This window comes from Microtus oregoni, unplaced genomic scaffold (assembly GCF_018167655.1).
Source record: "Microtus oregoni isolate MIOR12 unplaced genomic scaffold, Mior012 000005F_ref0000423, whole genome shotgun sequence".
Classification (NCBI taxonomy): Eukaryota; Metazoa; Chordata; class Mammalia; order Rodentia; family Cricetidae; genus Microtus; species Microtus oregoni.
Genome location: NW_024543064.1, coordinates 2,544,318 through 2,564,011, shown reverse-complemented (window position 1 = coordinate 2,564,011; position 19,694 = coordinate 2,544,318). Strand labels below are relative to the sequence as shown.

General features: G+C 50.8%; 1 protein-coding gene across 1 annotated transcript; it reads right to left on the bottom strand.

Annotated features, from left to right (window-relative positions):
• Nucleotides 1-414: 414 nt before the first annotated feature.
• On the bottom strand, nt 415-18,413 carry Ccdc27 (coiled-coil domain containing 27). The gene is made up of 12 exons (XM_041653020.1): nt 18,234-18,413; nt 17,431-17,557; nt 16,355-16,465; nt 15,428-15,582; nt 9,774-9,953; nt 9,061-9,153; nt 8,383-8,794; nt 7,955-8,085; nt 4,873-4,950; nt 4,400-4,612; nt 1,750-1,854; nt 415-575 (listed from the first exon to the last, which is right to left on the bottom strand). Exons 1-12 carry the CDS (start codon nt 18,411-18,413, stop codon nt 453-455), a joined length of 1,908 nt encoding a protein of 635 aa, XP_041508954.1. The 3' UTR covers nt 415-452.
• Between the last annotated feature and the right edge of the window lie 1,281 nt (nt 18,414-19,694).

The window sequence follows — 19,694 nt, the reverse complement described above, 5'->3', positions numbered from 1 at the left end:
GCTTTATGTTCATCAGGGTACCGGGGCACAGTCGTATGTGAAACCATCCTGACCACAGACGCCAGGAGGCCGTGGATTGAGAAGAGCTGTCCTCAGCCCCTTCACTCCCTACCGCATCCCATGCTTTTCCCACCTTCCAAAGGGGCCCCAGTAGCAAGAGCATGCCCCAGGTAAAAGTGTTGGATCTAAAGGTGGGGGGGGGAGCGGTCTTTGGCCCTCTGCAAAGAAAAGTGAAGCCTGGAAGAGGGGTCCTGGAGGTGTGGCTCTCCCCTACAGATGGGGCTGTGCCATGGGACCTGGCCCGTGAGGTTCTGGTGCAAAGGATGAGGTCCTGTAGGTTGCAGAGAAGATGAGACTGTGGCCAACTCTAAGGTTTAATTCTTTAACACAGAGCAAGCCGCACAGGTCCTGGCCTCTGCCTGGCAGGCCACGTCCTGGGGTCCCTGCCAGGTCTACTTGGGAGACAGCTTCTTGAGCTTGCTGGGCAGGGAGATGTCTGACTGCTGCAGCGGGGGCACCTTGACCCCTTTTTGTTTCAGCTGGCTGTAGAACTCGCTTCTCTCTGTGATGATTCTCTGCACAAGAAACAGTCCGTGGGTGGCCTCCAGCCCCGCACCTTGGTCCCCCATCCCCCCCACCTAGGACTTGCTGCTGCAGCAGGCAAGTTGGAGTGTGGTATCCCTGCCAGTGGTAGGACTTCAGAGATGCTGTCCCAGGAGGCGGGGTGGGGGGAATATGCACTTGTCGCACCAAGCCCACCCCTTTAGTCAGTGTGGCACTGAAGGGAACCTTAGACTCCCAGAGACCAGAAGCTGTTTCGTCTCGTCCATCGGGGCTTGACCAGTCCCTTTCCAGCCCTAGCCCTGTTCTCACTCCTAGCAGAGACGCAGGGCCTTGAGCATCTTCTCTGTCCTTCTGTCCCTCTTCCTCCCCACCAGCAGACATATGACCACAGGCCTGTCCCCACAGGTGACAGTGGAGTGACCCAGGCTCCTTCCCCAAAGCCGCAGGGAAATGTGAACGTGTTGGGTCCGCTGGGCAATGCAGCGGAACCTTGGGAACAGAGCGTCTGCTAAGGAGATGTGATCCTGTGTGGCATACGACCCCAACCAGAGCAGCCTGGTACCTCAGCCATCCCCAGGGCTATACCTTCAGGGTAGGTGGGTTCATCCCCTTTATAAAGGGAAGGCCCTGTTATTCAGGAAAACACAAAGTAGCTAGGATTAGCACCGAGGGCTGGCAGGTGGTGACTACTCCAGTTCACAGGCACCAAAGCCTGCACCCCCTAGGACCCTCTAAAGCTTCTGCTTTGGGGGACTCTAGGTCCATAGGAGTTGGCAAGGCTGAGGCCAAGAGGAAGGAGTCTGTGCCAGAACTCTGGCCCAGAAGCTTTTCTGGAGGGAGCTCCACCAAGGGAAGCTGAGCTGGGCAGAGAACTTCCAAAATGCAGATAGCTTGTCCCTCTCCCTGTGCAGGGATGAGCACCAGGATAACTGAGTGCCATCCTCCATGAGGCTGAGAGCAGCTCCATGCTAGAGCAATCTCCAAGGATAGGCTGGCCCTCTCTGGTTGAGCAGGGAAAAGGGACAGTCCTGGAGTTACAATGCATGGTGATACAGCTAGGATGAAAACCCGGTTTACAAACTGAGTCCAGATCTCCTCAGCGATGGGCAGGGGGAACACAGCTTGGGTCCCCTCCTCCCTCAGCCTCAGTGATGAGCAGTGGGGACATAGCTTGGGTCCTCTCACCTGCAGGGACTCCAGGATATAGTTGTCAGAGAGCTCCGTGGACAAGCTCTTGGTCCCACTGACGCTGTAGACGGCCTGGATGATCTTATTCCTTAGTCGCTCCAGCTGTGAAGAAAGGTGAAACCATCTCCCACTGTTACTAAGAATGACGCCCGGCGCTGCCACTGTAAGCCCTGCAGGCCGGAAGTTATTTCTTGCTCTTGCGTGTCATGGCTGGAAATGGGACTTGCCTAAGAGCTAGAATGTTCTGGATCAGACCTCAGTTCCTAGGTGGCCCCACATTGAAGCACAGAAACTTTAGCATGGCAATACACTTATTTTTATGTTTTTAAGTTAGAAAAGCGCACGTCTCCACCAGGAGTCCTGGGAACTGAAATGAGGGACTCCCACGTGCTAGGAAGCTCTCTATCGCTGAGATATATCCCCAGCTCTGCATATGACTTTAAAATATTAGCACAGGACTGGAGAAATGGCGCTGCGGTTAAGAGAACTTGCTGCTCTTGCAGAGGACCTGAGTTTGGGTCCTAGCACCCAACAGGACCCAGGACTCTCAGCTGCCTGTACCTCCAGCTCCAGGGGATTGAATGCATACACACAGACTCACACGTGCACAGACATAAAAATACATGTTTTAAAAATAAAAGAATGAGCTGGACGGTGGTGGCACACGCCTTTAATCCCAGCACTTGGGAGGCAGAGGCAGGTGGATCTCTGTGCATTCAAGGCCAGCTTGGTCTACAGAGTGAGTTTCAGAACTGGCTCCAAAGCTACACAGAGAAACCCTGTCTCGAAAAACAAACAAACAAACCAACAATAAATAAAATAAAAGAATGACACAAACAATTATTTTAAATTTTAGTTTCCAGTTGCCACTGAAGACCTCAGCCTCTCTTTTGTTTGTTTTGCTTTAATTTTATTTTATGTGTATGGGAGTTTTGCCTGCTTGTACATCTGTGCACCAAATGCATGCAATGCCCACAGAGGCTAGAAGAGGGCATCAGACCCTGTGGGATCGGAGGTGCATGTGGTTGTGAGCTGCCATGTGGGTGCTGGGAATTCAACCCATGTACTCTGAAAGAGCAGCAGCCAGAGCTCTTAATGGCTAGGCTATCTCTCCAGCCCCACCTCAGCCTCTTAACAATTCACAACATCCCTTCTCTCTAGACTATCAGTGTTTAGACAGCTCTCTTATCTATGATATATACCCCTTCAACCTCCGCAACCAAAAAACTGCCATGGAGGCCAAAACTAAACCAGTTAAAAACTCGAGTATAGCACACACTGGCTTTGTGGGAGCCTAGGCAGTTTGGATGCTCAACTTACTAGACCTGGATGGAGGTGGGGGTTCCTTGGACTTCCCACAGGACAGGGAACCCTGATTGCTTTTCGGGCTGAGGGGGGGGGACTTAATTAGGGGAGGGGGAGGGAAATGGGAGGCGGTGGTGGGGAAGAGACAGAAATCTTTAATAAATAAATAAATTAAAAAATTAATAAAAAAAGAAAAAAATATCCATTTGGCAAAGAATCTAAAAAAAAAAAAAAAACTCGAGTATAGATTGTGACAGACAAGATGGTTCCGTGGTTAAGAGCCTTGCCTGTTCTGCTCCTGCCGAATTTGATTCTGTCTAGTTTCTTTTCTATTGCTATGATAAGATACCATAACCAAGGCCACTTATAAAAGTGTTTGATTTGAGCTGCACGTTTGGAGGGTTGAAGTCTGTGACGGGGCAGCGAGGGCATTATGGCACACACACCCAAGACCCACAAGTAGGAGGTAGAAGCAGGCGCTAGGAAGGGTAGAGTCTTTCGAAACCCCAAAGCCCATCCTCCAAAAAGGCTGCACTCCGGACTCCTTCCCAGGCAGGTCTACCAACTGGGGACCTCGTACGTAAACAATGGAACCTGAGCCTCTGGGAGTCCTTCTCATTCAAACCACCACAGGTTACAGGCTCTTAGCACCCACATGGGGGTGTTTTCAACTCCCTATCGCTCCGCTCTGCAGGAATCTGAAGCTTCTAGCCTCGCAGGCACCTGTACTCACATGTGCTGGCACCCACATACCACATACACATATTTGTTTGTTTATTCCAGAGTGGAGCACGAGTGGGCTCCTAAGGTCCCACCCCAGCTGAGGAACTATTGGCAGTTAATGTCTGGTATGGGAAGGAGTCTTTGTGATCACTGACTGGTTGTTCGTGCCCCCCAGTGTGTGACCCCACAGCTGTTCACATATGGGCAGCACAAAGTGGACTCAATGGGTTATAAAAAAAAAATCAGCTTAGAAAAGATAAAGAGGACTTGAAGCAGGAAGGGAGACACACTGGGGAGGGGCGGGGGGGATGAAAGGAGGGGCAGACACGGACATCATCACCCTCCCTCCTGCCTCTTTTTCTAGGTAACCCAAGATCCACTTTCTCGATGAACAATACTAGCTCCTGTCCTCTGCTTCCAGAATGTTCCATGAGCCTTCACTCCCTCCTCTACTACTTCACAAACATCAGTTCTACACTGCACATTGCAATGTGAGGCAGAATGAGCCAGAGCCCTTGTCTGCTGGGCATATGGTCTGTGTGGGCGGGTAGTGGGTAAGGATATAGGTGGTCATGAACATGAATCTGAATCCTCGGTGGGGGGCAACGGTGGGCATTACCCTGGCCTGAGAGGACTCCAGGACCACGCGAGTCTGTTGCTCTGCTTGCTGGATTGTCTCGTTCCGGCTCTGGAGATCGTTGTGGAGCTCTTTCCACCGCCTCAGGTGGTCCTCATACAGGTCAGCCTGAGCCTGCAGCTCGCTGACTTTGCTGTGCAGCTCCACGATGGCCTGGTCGCGCTTGAGGAGCTCTGTCTCCAAGTCAGACACTTGCTGGGGGAACCAGGAAGGGCAGAACGTTAGCTATGCGGCCAGAGCTGCTCCTGTGCAATCCTTACCGCGTCTTCCCAAAAGATGGAGGCAAAGAGCCTCCGGTTCCTGCCACCCAGCCCAGCCATTGCCAGGGGACCCCAGTGGATTAAGAGGGCCAGCTCCACTGTGAAGATGCTCCAACCTTATCTTGTCCATCATGGTACCCCAACCCACACAGGACGATAGCCCAGCCCAGGCCTCAGCGGCGCCCGTGCCATCACCTGTCGGAGGATAAGGTTTTCCTTCTCAATGAGTCCCATTATCCCCTGTTGCTTCTTTTCCTCCCGGAGGCTGGAGAACTGCAGGGCAGACAGTGGGGTCAGTGTGGGTCCCAGGCCCACACTGTATGTTGGCATACAGACACCTGACCTGCCTCCTCACCCTCCCAAGAAGAAAAAGCCGTGGGTTTTTGCAGACGTGCAAGAAGAGAAAGAGAGCCAAGGACACCGTGGGAGATGGGAAACAGAGCAGTGGATGGCATCCAACATGGCAGAGCCAAGAAAGCCAGACGCTAAGCCCTTCACAGGGAAACCAAAGACAGGCCCTGGCCTGGAAGCTACCTGCCCTTTTATCCACTCTGGTAAAGACTAGTCATTTTCAGGCCTGAAGATGCCACTCTCCCCTGTGAGCTGAGTGTGGGGGACATCCTCATCTTTCTGTCCTCCAGGCCCAGAACTGGAGTAAGAAACCTTTGCTTGTTAGCCAAGACGCTCTTTGATTGTCATGAACATGCCTGGGGCTCAGTTCTAGACCTTGTCACAGAACATGACAGCAAGCTCCCATCAATGCTGCCTTTGCAGGAAGAGAGGACAGGGCTCTTGTGAAATAGAAAGGGTATAGCGTTTGGAAAAAGAAGAAAAAGAACCTTCAAAGCATAGGTGGACATTTCAAACAATGAAACTGAAACTCCCAAGCAGAGCTACGGATGGAGTTGAGGAAACTTACGGGACAAAGAGACAGAAAGCTAAAAGAAAGGGCAGCTCACAAAGAGAGGGCCAATCCACGTACCTGGAGCTCCCTAAGGGAAATCAGAAAGGAAGATCGTGATTGTTTGGCTGGAGAGATGACCAGGTAGCCTTTGCAGACAGCCGGAGATTAGCTCCCAGCACCATGACAAGCAGCTCCCTTCAGCCTCCAGGCTGACTTCTGCTAGCCTCTGTGAGCACGGGCACTCATGCACACACATTCATCCACACATACATATATGTACACACACATACATAATTTTTTTTGCTTGTTTTTCGAGAGTTTTTCTGTGTAGTTCTGGCTGTCCTGGAACTCACCACGTAGACAAAGCTGGCCTTGAACTCACAGAGATCCACCTGCCTCTGCCTCCCAAGTGCAAGAATTAAAGGCGTGTGCCACCACCATCTTTACTTTAAAAAGTAAAATCATCTTTTTTTCCCCTTCCTAGGCAGACCCATATATGTCTCTCTTAGGGTCCTCTTTGTTCCCTAGGTTCTCTGGGGTTGTGGCCTGGAGGCTAGATGTCCTTTGTTTTATGTCTATTATCTACTTATGAGTGAGTACATATGATATTTGTCTTTCTAGGTCTGGGTTACCTTGGTCAGGACATTTTTTTCTAGGTCTTTCCATTTGCCTGCAGGAGTGTAGAGGGCAGAGGGGAGGAGGGAGGGAGAGAAGAGGGGAGGAGTGGGGTAAAAAAAGTAAAATAATCTAGAAAAGAATGTGGTTAGTTTAACTGCCAACCTGATACAACGCACACCTGGGAAGAGAGTCTCAATGAAGGATTGTTTGGATCATGCTAGTCTGTGGTCATACCTGTTGTGGGGGATGGCTTGATTGTTAATTGATTTGGAAAGGCTAAGCCTGAAAATGGGCAGCCATTCCCTGACTGGGGTCCGAGACTATGCAGGAGCAGACAAAGCTGTGTGAGCATTAAGCATTTAAGCATCCACTCCCTCTCCTCGTGACTGGACGTTAGCTGTTTCTGGCTCTGCCTCGATGGACTATGGACTGGAACCGTGAGCTAAAGTGAACCTTGTGCCCCCTAAGTTGCTTTCTTTTTCTTTTTTGTTTTTTTGAGACAGGGTTTCTCTGTGCAACGGTCCTAGCTGTCCTGGAACTAGCTCTGTAGATCAGGCTGGCCTCGAACTCTCAGAGATCCACCTGCCTCTGCCTCCCGAGTGCTGGGATTAATGACGTGTGCCACCACTGCCGGGCTTCTCTAAGTTACTTTCTATCAGGGCATTTGTCAATTGTGGCAACAGAACAAAACAGAACGAGGAAGTGAACAGCAGGGCACACAAAGATTCTAGAACACAGGACACACTTCCAGAGGGCCACGCAGTGCCTACCGCACAGCGCGAGGTGACTCACTTCCGGGCACTAAGGAGCGACTCTGCCAGGTCTCAGGACAGGATCTGACAGCTTTCCAACAGATAACCTTAAGAACACACAGGTGACCTCAGACTTCCCACCAGCAGGCCTGGAAGTGACAGGAACAATGTCTTTGCCTTTGCAGCAGGGCAATGCTTCTGCAGCTGGGTGGGATAATGATTTCCAAACTGTGGTCAATCTGGTGGTTATTAACGTGTAAAATTGAGGCATTTGCAGGTGGTTTGTGTTCCCAAAGCTTACAGGCATACCTCCTTTCTGGAAAAAAAAAAACCTAGAAATGCATTGCACAGAAACAAGAAAGAGAAGGCCATGGGTGCAGAAGCAAAGCTTAAAACCATGACAGGAATCTCAGTGTTGTTTAGTGGACTCTTACATGTTTCAAGTGATTGCGGAAATGATGTTAGCACAGAATGGAAGCTGGGATACGATGACATTAGGTGAGCCAAGGACAGAAAGAGTGCCTGCCCCATTGGAAGGCAGATGAGGACGCTGGGGAAGAGGAAGTCTTTTGATGATGTCACAGTGAAGATGACTCTATGAGACGCATTATCTGATGCTATAGTGGAGTTTCCCGAAGAATTTGCTAGAAGACTTAGACGTCATTGCTATGGGATGGGGGCCATGAGAAGAGGCCCTTGTGGGGTAGCCTGGGTAAAAATAAACTTCTCTACTTCATAACATGTTCTGTCTCAGGCATTTGTTGACAGAAGCGTGAGCAGGCCCAGAAGCTAAGCATACTCTAAATGTGGATAAACTCAGCCTAGGGATCAGGGGCAGGCAAATGTTTGGGAAATAACCAGGGTTACCATGGCAGAAGACATAGGGACACAGACCAAAGGACAGTAGGACTGAGGCTGTCCACAGTATGATAGGAATCTCAGCTCTACTGCTACCAGCTGGTGCCCTGGACTTAGTTAGCGGGGCTGCTGAGTGCACAGCCACCTTGTTGGTCATGGCCTGTATCTGCCGCTTTCGTTCGTGGAGTTCCTTTTCCAGAAGCTCGTTTTCCATGGTGACCTTTCGCAGCTGAGACTCCTGGAAGTCGGTTTGCCGTTGTAAGGATGTGATGGCTCCTAAGAGCGAGGCGGGACACAGGCGGAACAAGGCGGACACAGGCGGAGCGAGGCGGGACACAGGCGGAGCGAGGCGGGACACAGGCGGAGCGAGGCGGGACACAGGCGGAGCGAGGCAGGTCACAGGCAGAGCGAGAGAGTGAGGACCAGCTGTGAGCCCGAGTTGCTTGTCTGAATGCCCCGTTACCCTTTCTTGGTGCAACTCCAGGTGGAGAGGGACCTGTATCTCCTGCCTCTCCTGCCCGCTGGGAACTGGGCGCCCGCACCCCATGGCAGCCGCCCCTTGGCCCTTCCTACCTGTGGCCAGGGAATATCTGGTTCTGGTGAGTTCCAGCTCACTCTGGAAGTCCAACAACATGCGCTCATACTCCTCCAGCTGGGCCATCAGCTCCTCCTCAAAGGAGTCGGTCAGGGAGTGTGACCTCTTGGGACGCTGGGCCTCCTCCTCCTCCCTCAGCTCCCACAGTTCCTCCTCTACCACCGCCTCCTCCTCCTCCTCCTCTGCTAGTCCATTTGCTTCCTCCTCCTCTTCCTCTTCCTCCTCAGGGCCCTCTTCACGCAAAGTCCCCATCTTGCCCATGCTGCTCCCAGGTCTGGCAGTAGTTCCAGCCTCTTCCGGGGCCCCCTTGGGACCCTTTTCCTCCACGACACTTCCGGGTTCCATCGGCAGCTCCTTGCTGCTCTCTGTCAAGTTGAAGTCATCCTGCATCTGGGGAACAGAGAGAAAAGGGACTGGGCGTTGACACAAATGTCCTTAGGTACAAGAGAGAGGTACCTCCACCTCTCAGTACTTGTGCTCTTGGTGGGGGAGGGGCATTGATTGAGCTTGCCCATTGGCCTCATCTGCATTTAGGGAGGGCCAGCAACATTCAGGGCTGCAGGGAGGGGCACTGTGGCTGGGGCCTCCCTCCTAGCGGTCCTCTTCCCTTAGGAGCATCTAAGGAGTGAAGCCTGGGGCTTCAGCCTGCTCCACACCTGCATCCAGGGCTGAAGCTCCTCCTCTTCTTTGTGTGGTATCTTCAGCATGCTCACCTTTCCCAGCTTCAGCGAGGCCTCAAATGACCGATCCTGTCAGATGCTGCTATGAACCCCAAGCTCTCCAAACTCCCACAGGAGCTCCAGGTGATGCTGTCCCTGTCCCTCACCCTCCCGGAAGGGAACATCAGTATCTCCAAGCGGTAACCATGGCAGAGGGCAAGGGAGCAGTGTCATCCGTAAAACAGGGCCATGGTCTGTGCGTGAGCAGCTCTGGGGAACTACGGGGCTCTGGGCCCTACCACTTGGCACAGTGAGCATGCTTGTTTGTAGTTCATCTGCCTGCCCTGTCCTCTCATGCCTGCGTTAGAGCCCTTGGAGGGGATGGGGGAGCAGAAGTCCCATCTGTTCTGCCTCAGGCATCTATCTGTGTGGGCAGTTTTTCCCAAGGTACCCAGGCACTGCCCATGACCTCCAGCCTTCTCCCTGCTCCCACTTCACGTCTGCCCGGACAAGCACAAGCTGTTATCAGGTGTGAAAGACATCAAGTCTTGGACCAATCCAAGGACCATTCCTGGCCATAGGGTCCCGCCTCCCCCACCCTCTGCTAATGTCTGAGGGGGCAGGGCCTGCAGCTCATGGGCTATCTCAGTCCACGAGCTACCCCTTTGGACTAGCTCAGTGCTCCCATAGGCCCCTGGCAGAAGGCTCACCGTCTTGATGGAAGAGGAAGATGGTTCTGTGCCTTTGCTTCTGAGGAGGGCCTTCAGTTGCTTCTTCAGGGCCTCCTTCTCCTTCTGGAGCAGCGAGATCTCCTGATCTTTCTTCTGCATCTGGGTCTCCAGCACCGAGAGGCGCCGGAGTTCTTCTCCCAGCCGGACCAGGGAATGATCCTATGTGGAAACCAGAGACGACTCCTGGGCCACCAGGCAAGGCCAACTGTCCCCAGATCCCCTCCCAGCCACCCAGAGAACAGTAGTTCCCAGACACTTAAACACTAGGACAAGTTATGCAGCTCTTTATTGCAGCCATTCCTGGGGAGCCACGTCCCGGGAGCCACATCCTGGGAGCCACACCCTGGGATTGTACAGCATTACCATCTGTCCTGGGCGTGGACCCTAAATCCTTGCGCAAAGGCATTTAGGTCAGGACCAGAGCCTGGTCAGCATTCCCCCTGTAATTCAGGATACCTGTATTCTCGGTGGCCCACACATTTATGCGGAAATGTCACCCAAGAGTGACCCCCCCCCCCAAACGAGCTTGTTAGGGAGCCCCTCAGTCTGCCTTCTCAAAATCTCAACTGTGTCAGTTCTTCAACAGAAGGCAAGTTAAAGGCATCCTCGGCTAACAGTTCCTCACCAGCAGATATGAACTCAGAGAAAGACTAAGGTAAGGCTTCCAGGCAGGAGGAACAATCTGGAAGGGAAGGCAACTAGAAATCTCTCAAGTTAATTGAAATAACGTCATAAGCTTCTGTGTATTCTATGGACTGAAGAAGAAACCACTTGAGAAGTTAGGAAACATTATGAATGAATGAAATTGAATGTGGGACCATTGTCACACCTCAGGATAAATCTAAAACTGTGATGTAAGTAAAGATGTCTCAAGAATGAGTACTGTTTTTTTTTTCTGAGACAAGTGTCTGTTGCTCTAGCTGACTGTAACCAGTTCAGCCTCAAACACACAGAGATCTTCCTGCCTCTACTGAGATTAAAGGGCTGTCCCACGTGCCCAGCTCTACTCTGCTCTTGCAGAGGACCAGAGTTCAGTTTCTAGAATCCATGCAGGGCAGCTCATAACTACCTGTAATTCCAGCTCCAGGGGAGCCAGCACCCTCATCTGGTCCTGAGGGTATTTGCACATGGAGGAAAGTCACACAGGGACACATACACTAAACAAACAAACAAATAAATTCAAGGTTGTGGTTTTGAGATTTTCTTATTGGGAGAAATATAAACTAATATAAACAGCCATCTTAGAGGCTGGAGAGATAGCTCCGTATTTAAGAGTATTTGTTGACCTTGCAGAGGACCTGGGTTTGGCTCCTAGCATCCACATGGCAGCCCACAACTGTCTGCAACTCCAGTTCTAGGAGTCCTGGCCTTTCATGGCCTCCACAAGCACCTTACACTCATAGTGTACAGACTTTCATGCAGACAAAACACCCATACACATGATATAAAAAGAAATGAAAAAAAAATAGCTACCTCAAAAATCTAAATTTAGAAAAGAACCAAAAATTGAGCCTAATGGAAATAGAAACCAGGGGAAAGTGTGAGACACAAGAATTGATGAACTCGCCGGGAGGTGGTGGCGCACGCCTTTAATCCCAGCACTCGGGAGGCAGAGGCAGGCAGATCTCTGTGAGTTCGAGACCAGCCTGGTCTACAAGAGCTAGTTCCAGGACAGGCTCCAAAACCACAGAGAAACCTTGTCTCGAAAAACCAAAAAAAAAAAAAAAAAGAATTGATGAACTCCTAACTATTCAGAAGACTGAAGCAGGGGGATCACAAATGCAAAACCTACGTGGGCAATTTAATGATATCCATTCTGAGGTTTTCACAAGAGTAGTCAGAGAGCTAGGGACATCATTCAGTGGTGGAACTCTTGCTCGGAATGTATGGGGCCTAGACTCAGGCCCCAGTACTGGGAGGATATAAAGAGTTAACTGTATAGGGAGAGGGTTGAGAAGGAAGAATGGGAGGGGGAAATGAAGCAAAAGGAGGTGAGATGGCTCACGGGCAAGAATGCAGAAGACCTGAGTTTGGTTCCCAGCACCCACATGGTGTTCACAACCACCCATAATGCCAGCTTCAGGGGATCTGATGCCCTCTTCTGGCCTCTGAAGGCACCCACGCATAGCCACTTTCAGGTCCATCCCTGATGTACATAGGCAAATAAAAACAAATCTGAGAAAGGAGCAAATGGGGCTGGAAAGATCAACGTCTGGCTGTACAAGCGTGAGAACCTGTGCTGTGGGATAATCCTTCCATACACTGTGAAGATGTGTTGCTCTCGTTGTTAACAAAAAGCTGATTGGCCGATGGCTAGGCAGAATTTTCAGGGCAAAGAAAGAGAATGCTGAGGAGAGTAAAATCTCAGGGGTCACAAGGAGATGCAGAGAGAAGAAAGATGAACTTGCCCTGTTGTTAAAGGGTACTGTCACATGGTAGAGCATAGATAAGAAATACAGGCTAATTTAAAATATAAGAGCTAGTTAGTAATAAGCCTGAGCTATGGGCTGAACCTTTATAATTAATAAGTCTCTGAGTGGTTATTTGGGAGTTGGCTGTCCCAACAAAGAATTCCACCTACAAACCCAAGTTTGAGTTCCCACCTCCCTCGTAGAAAGCCAGATGTGAGACCCTGTGCACCTGTAACCCCGGTACAAACAAGAAGATAGCTGGAGCATGCTGGCTACAAGCCTTGCCAAAAACAGCTTGTTCCAGGTTTGGTGGGAGATCCTGTTTCAAGGGAATAAGGCAGAGGGCAACTGGAGAGGACAGCCAAGGTTTTTTTCCCACCCTCACAGCCATGCACATGGGTACATGTGCCTGCACATGTGTCTGCAAGCACAGAAACCACACACATACCCCTGCCCCCCCACACACATCAGAAAGAAGCCAGCATGCAACACTGTAGCATTGGAAAATGTGAAAGGGGTGTGGGAATTATTTGTATGATGATTAATTTTTTTAATGTTCAAAATAAAAAAGCAAAGTGGGAAAACAATACCAGAGAACACATCTTATTGTTCCGACCAAGGTGATCTCAGACATGTGCATGTGCCTTCAAGCATTCTGAGAACTGCCGCCAGGGAAACTGGCACATTTCCTGCCAAGGACTGCTAAGATGGCATGGGCCAAATATGCTGGTGCAAGTGGCTCTCCTGTCGCTACAGCCTCTCAGAAAGACACAAAGACAACCCCAGTAATGCCATCTGAGCTTCCGGAGGGAGCCAGGCCTGTCGCCATCTCTCAGAGGCTCCCACCCTGGTGGGTGAGCAGCGGCAGCCTGGTGGTAAACACCTTTGCCAGCATGGCAGAGGTGGAAGGGCTGGGTCAAGGGACAGACACACTTTTGAGCCTCTGGACATATCATACATATGCCAGCTGTCAGGGGCCTGTCCTGGCTGGGACTTGCAGAAATTCATTTGCTTCTGTCCACTGGTGTTCTTCCTTGTGCATTCAACAAGTGTGCAGGGTTTCCCTTTTAGCCCCACTGGCTTTTAAAAAAAATGGATGGGAGCTGGGGAGGTGCTCAGCCAGTAAAGTACTTGCTGCACAAACAGGAAGACTTGAGTTTGATCTCTGCAACCTACGTAAAATAGGTGTTGGACCTGAGGAGATGCCTTAGTGGTTAAGAGCACTGGTTGTTTTTCTAGAGGACCAGGGTTTTATTTCCAGCACCCACACGATGGCTCACAACTATCTGTAAGTCCAATTCCAGGGGTCTGGTACCCTCTCCAGACTACACACAGAGAACACAGATATGCATGCTGACAAAACATTTATACACATGAAATAATTTATTAAAAAGACAATACAAATAAAATCAAAATGGGAAGCTGTCTCACTCTATTAAAGCTAATAATTTAAAGTTAACCTAACATTAAAAAAGCCAGAAGTGGGGGCACACTTATATTCTAGCCCCAGGATGATGGACACAGGCAGATCCTTGGGGCCAGCTTAGTCTAACCAGTGAGATCCAGGCAAGCGAGAGACTCTGTCTCAAAAACAAGGCAGACAGCACCCAAGGTTGACCTTTGTCCTTTACACACACGTTCCCGTGCACACACACATGCACCTGCACATGCGTGCATGAACACATGGATTCAAGACCTAGAAATAGCAAACATCCATTTGAAAAAATCAGCACATCCTAAAGCCAACACTGGGAGAAAGCAGCTGATCAGGAGGAGACACGACAGGAGCCAGCGGCTTCGGAATGAAGAGGCCGCCGCTGCAGGAGCCACAGGCCATGATGGCACCGCTCCCTGCTGCTGCACCGCATTAGGTTAGTGACACAGACTTTCAGGAGTCAGACAGTTCCTACATGCCTGCTAACTGCAGGAAGCAGAAAAGAGGAAACGCCTACCTTGTAAAGGCAGAAAACCTGTGATTTATTAAAACTTGTCTGTTTTGTAAGCACGGAATTCCAACTCATTTGAGAGGCTGAGGCAGGAGAATTGCAAATTCAAGGCCTGCCTGGTCTGTAGAGTGAGTCCAAAGCCATCCTGAGCAAATCAGTGAGACCCTGTCTCAAAATAAAAAGTAGTAGAAGGTTTGGTTCTATAAGCACATGCAAGACCCAGGGTTTGAGCCCCAGAGGTCAAAATGGTAGGAGAGAAAAACAAATGCTTCAGAGTTTGGGGAATAGTGATAACCGAGAATCTCCCAAAGCCTAGATGAAGTGTGTAGAACAAATTCTAATTAGTATTAATAATAAAAACCCAGAGACAGATACTAGGGGATGTAAGCTGAAAGATCAGAGAAGCAGAGCGGCCAACCGCTAGAGAGTTCTTACCTCTACTAATGCTCAGACAGAAGGGGTGATACCATCTCTCCAAATCCTCAGACTGCATCTCAGACTGAATCCTCAGATGGCAACTGAGCTCCTTTCTCCTCCCGCCTTATAGTCCTCTCTCCATCCAGTCATATCCCTTCCTGTCTCCACCTCCCTAATTCTGAGATTAAAGGTGTGAGCCACCACCTTTTGACTCCGTTTCTCTTTTAGACTGATTCAATTTCATGTAGTCCAGGGTGGCCTTGAAATCACAAAGATTCATCTGCCTCTGTCTCCCCAGGGCTGAGATTAGAGTCTGCCACCACTGCCTGGCCTCCATGGCTAACTAGTGACTTAGCTCTGCCCCCTGATCTTCAAGCAAGCTTTATTTGTTAGATCACAAACAAAATATCACTACAGAAGTGCTTCTGAATTTTTAAAAACAAGGCCAGAATAGCCTGGATGCCAAATTTCAACATAATTCTAAGACAAGTGAGTTGTGTTCTCAACTCTCACAAGTACCAACTTTGTTTGTTTGTTATTTAAAGAAAGGATCCCACCAGGATGTGCTGGCTTATGCACAGATCTTTAGGCATTTGCTAGCCTCTCACTCATACTCACAGGGATTTCTGGGCTGAAGGTGTACAGACTGGTTGATGGCCACACACGCTAACTAGTTCTGTGCGGATTAAAGTGCCACACACCAAGAAGGAAGGAGGCAGAAGGTGTGTGTGAGAATCGTTAGATTAATAGCAGCCAATGTAGGGTGTCTGGGTGTCATTTTAGGCTACAGCTAGCCAGACAGTAGAACAACAGTCCCCTGGGGGGTGGGCAGGATGCCGGACCAGGTGCGGGACCCTACCTTCTCATGGATGACTGAGATGTACCAGGGCATCCTGGTTCTCTGGGACCTCTTGACCATGGTTGGGCTGCTGGTGGGGCTCGTGGCCGGGGGCTCACTCCTCTTGCGTGAGTAGTTGAGCTCGCAAGCACTCTTGCTGAATGAAAAGAGGCGCCCTGTGGAGGAACATGGGCCAGGGGGCAGTAGATTCTTCCCTGTGGATATGCAGTGGAATTTTCCATGATAATATCCACCCTTCCAGACCTTCCCTCAGAGGCCGGTATCTGTCCAGTCAGCTGTCATCCACTGCCAAACTAAAAGCTTAAAGTTTGTGTCTCCTCGACCAGAAGCCTATGTATAGCCCTTGGAACCACCACATCTGTCCACACGCACCAAGAACACACTCAGGAGGGTGGTCGGGTATCAAAGTCCATATTCAGACCCCAGGGTGGAGGGACAAGAGCATGGGATTCAGGATAGGAAGCCATCTGCTACTGCCCTTATTGACCCCATGACCCAGTCCTCTTGCACCCCGGAGTCTTGTTTTAGAATTTGGGGTTCTTCACCTTCTAAAGCCTGGAGGGAGTTGTTCACTACGGGTTATTATCTGAAACTAACACATTTGTCTCACTTTCTGGCAAAGGAAAGCTCATTTCGTTATTCAAGGATGTGGTACCCAAGGGGCTGGAAGGAAAGGGCACAAAGAAGGTAGAGGACACAGATTTCAGCTGCAGTTCAGCCAAAGACAAGTAACAATGGTAGTGTCTTCCACCAACGAGAGAAGAGTCCCGCTACAGCCCTGGACCTGGGTAGCCTGTGTCTCAACGTTTCTGAGAAGCAGGCAATGCTAGGAAGAGTTCCATGAGGACACATCAGGCATCCCTGGGGTGCAGCTTCGTTGCCCAGGACCCCAGAAGATGAAGGCAGAGACCTCCAGGATCCCCTTACCATCCATACTGGTGGCAGAGCCCTGCCTGTCCAGGGGCTGGTCCTCAGACATCTTCCAGGTTCCAGAGCTGGTACATGTGTCCCTGGGCAGATCAACCGTGGTGGCAGAACCTGGAATGTACGAGGTGCCAGAGGTGACGATCTTACTGTTCCAAGATCTCTAGGGTCAAGGCTGGCATGTTATCTTTAAACAGGAGGCCAGGAACAAGTGAGTCTTCCTGACAAAGGCACGGCACTGAACCCTGGGCTCCATCAAAACAGAAGCTTAAACAGGCTGGTGGTGACCTACGCCTTTAATCCCAGCACTCGGGAGGCAGAGGCAGGCAGATCTCTGGGAGTTGGAGGACAGCCTGATCTACAAGAGCTAGTACCAGGACAGGTTCCAAAGCTACAGAGAAACCTTGTCTCGAAAAACAAAACAAACAAACAAAAACAACAACAACAGAAGATCCCATATGCTCTGTCTTTTACCCATCTGATCACAGTGTATCACCTGAGCGGACTGATGGAGGTGTCTGTGAGAGAATGCAGGTACAGACCCTGCAGCCTAGACTCTGTGGCCCCTCAGTCCACCCCACAACAATCCCACAGGTCCCCTTGGGGAGTGGAGCCTATGCTGGGCTATTGCTGAACTTCACAGACAAGTCCCCAAGTCAGTGTTGGGGACATGGGACAAGAGCAAGTCAGAGACCCAAGAGGTTAGGATGTAGCCTTGACTCTGAGTGATGTGCCCTGGGTAGTGCTCTCCTGGGCTTCAGCAAAACAAGATGTAAGGCTTCTAGGAGTCCTTGGAGTGTTTGCTCCCACTGAAGTGTCCGTGGACTTAAGAAGCTTCTAGAAATTCCAACCCTCCCCACCCCAACACTGCAACAGCAAAACAAGAAGGAGCAATCATGAGTGTGAGGTCTGTCTTCTCGCATCTCGCCATTCCCCAGTCTCTGTGCAGGCCTCAGAGACTCTGTGCTCCCACAGACGAGTTCAGAAGCATCCCCAGAGGCTCCTTATGAGCTGAAGGGTTCCAGGAGGCAGCAGGTTGTTCCCATCACCCTTGGTGGTCTGGGGGAGGGTGGTCTTACCCACATGAGATACAGATGTAGCTCTGGTACTGAACTGGGGGCATCCAGGCCGCATGAGAAAGGCCTTTCTCATTTCTTCCATTTCAGACACAAAGCCATTAGGGCTATTGAGCTTCTTGAACTGGCTCTGGCAGGAGAAAAAGTGAGACCAGGGGCTTGGGCTGTGCCTACGGGATGGCTGCAGGGGCCCTGTCTATGCTGTTACTCAGGGCAATGGGCCGCCCCTTTCCTGGCCAGCTGGAAAGCTTTCCCAGAAGGCTCTGCATTAGAGGCAACCCTTGGCTGGGCTTTCAGCACCCAACTAGGAAGTCATGTAGACAGCCATCACCATCCCTGGCTCCCCTGGTGCATGGTGGATGCAGACAGCCTTTCCATCTGGACTTCCCTTCCTTGGGCCCTTCTCTCTCTTTCATCTTCCTCTGTAACACTCAGGACAGACGAGGTCTCTTTGCTCAGGGTTCAGAGTTGACTTCCTCCTTTGGGCTTGGCTGTCCAGACCAAGTAAGAGCCAAGGTCTGCAGAGGGGGAAGTCAGTGACTCCATACAGCTACCCCCAAGAAAGCCTGGGGGCTCTGGATAGGAGGTCATAAGTCCTTCAGGAAGTCGGGCAAGGCCAGCCAGGGCTCTGCCACACCAGAAGCAGCAGTCTGCAGGCCTCCTGGACTCTGTGTGGCAGATTGCCAATAGGCATGTGCCAAGCTCTGCTGGCTGCTAGCTCCCATGGGTCTTTGGCATGGAAGAGGAACGACTCGCTCCATGGTGGCTGTGCCAGGAAGTTAGAGCTACTCCACCCAACTCCGTACCACTTTGCAGTAGTAGCGACTGATGGCCTGGGCCGACTTGCTGGGTCTGTGATGGTCTTCTTGCAGCTTCCTCTCTAGACCGCGGGAGTCTCGGTTGGCCATTCTCTGAATCAGCATCAGGCCCTTGCTGATCTGAGGAGATACCAAGCTGAGCTCCTCAGGGAAGTTCTCCTTCTTCATTGAGAAGACGGAGCCAGAGGCAGACAGTCACCCTGAATGACTGCACAGGGCCTATTGCTTCTGTGTACAGCGCCGGTTATGGAGGGGAAGTCAACCTTAGCTTGAACCCTCAGAGGGGTCCAAGCTAGAAAAGACAAGCTTCCAATGCTCCTGTCCTACAGGCTCCTGGGAGCAGTGTGTGTCATCACAGATGTCTCCATAGAAACAGGGCATGGTCATAGTCTCCTCAGTTTTCTGCAATTAGGTAAAGGACTTGGGAAGCAGACCCAAATGCCTTTCCCACAACTTCTCAGGAGGTCACAAGAGAAAAGGAAGTCATCTGACCTCAGGGGCCCAGAATCCTCCTCTCTCGTTTTTGTTGGGTGCAGGATTAGGAATTTCTTTTCTTTTATTGGCACGTATTCACTGTGCATATTGACAGAACACTTCATTCCAGAGTATCACCCCCTTCATTTGCAACACGAGAAACAGTGATCCCCCCTTCATAATAAGAGCCCTGGAGATCAGCCTGGCGGTGGTGCGCACGTCGTTAATCCCAGCACTAGGGAGGCAGAGGCAGATGGTTTTTTTTTTTTTTTTTTTTTTTGGCAGATTCCACCAGTTGATAGTTGATGTAGTTACCAATGAAGATGGTTTGGCTTGACTATTTTAGTACCTGTTTGATCAAAAGTGAGACCCCAGCCCTCTGACACCTCTATATCCAAGAAGAAGCCTGGGATGTTTGGGTGAAAGCATCACCCCAGCCCCTGGCACCCATTCTTGGAGCACCAATGGAGCAGGAATGGAGCAGGAAGCTCCATTTCAAGACCCTTCCCCTGGGAGTCACCTTGGTCCCAAGTCCATCTCCGGGAAAGCCCGCCAAGCGCTGACCCCTCCCCAGGGAGGGCCAGGACCACTCCCACAGAAAAGGGAACACGTGGTCTTGGTGTTTAGCGTGGTCTCCCAAGCTCTCTTCCTCTCGCCCTGCTTTCTAGGCCACGTGGGGACGCCGCATTAAACATGGGCATCTTCTATTTGGTCTAATTTGGTCTGATTAGAATTATTTGCGTCGGCAGAGAAGCTCATCTTAAGAATATTCCTAACAGTACCTGTTTTCTCCTCTGCCCCCTTTTTCTTTTCTTGGTTTTGCTGAGCCTCTCACTGGGCCACTGAGCCCCCATTTTGCGTTCCACAGGGCTGGGCACCATAGCAAGACCAGGCTTACACAAAGAAGGATCAGAGCTGAGATAGTAAAGCAAGGACAGAACCCCTGGGCCATCAGCCGTTTTGGGAGAGGGACTT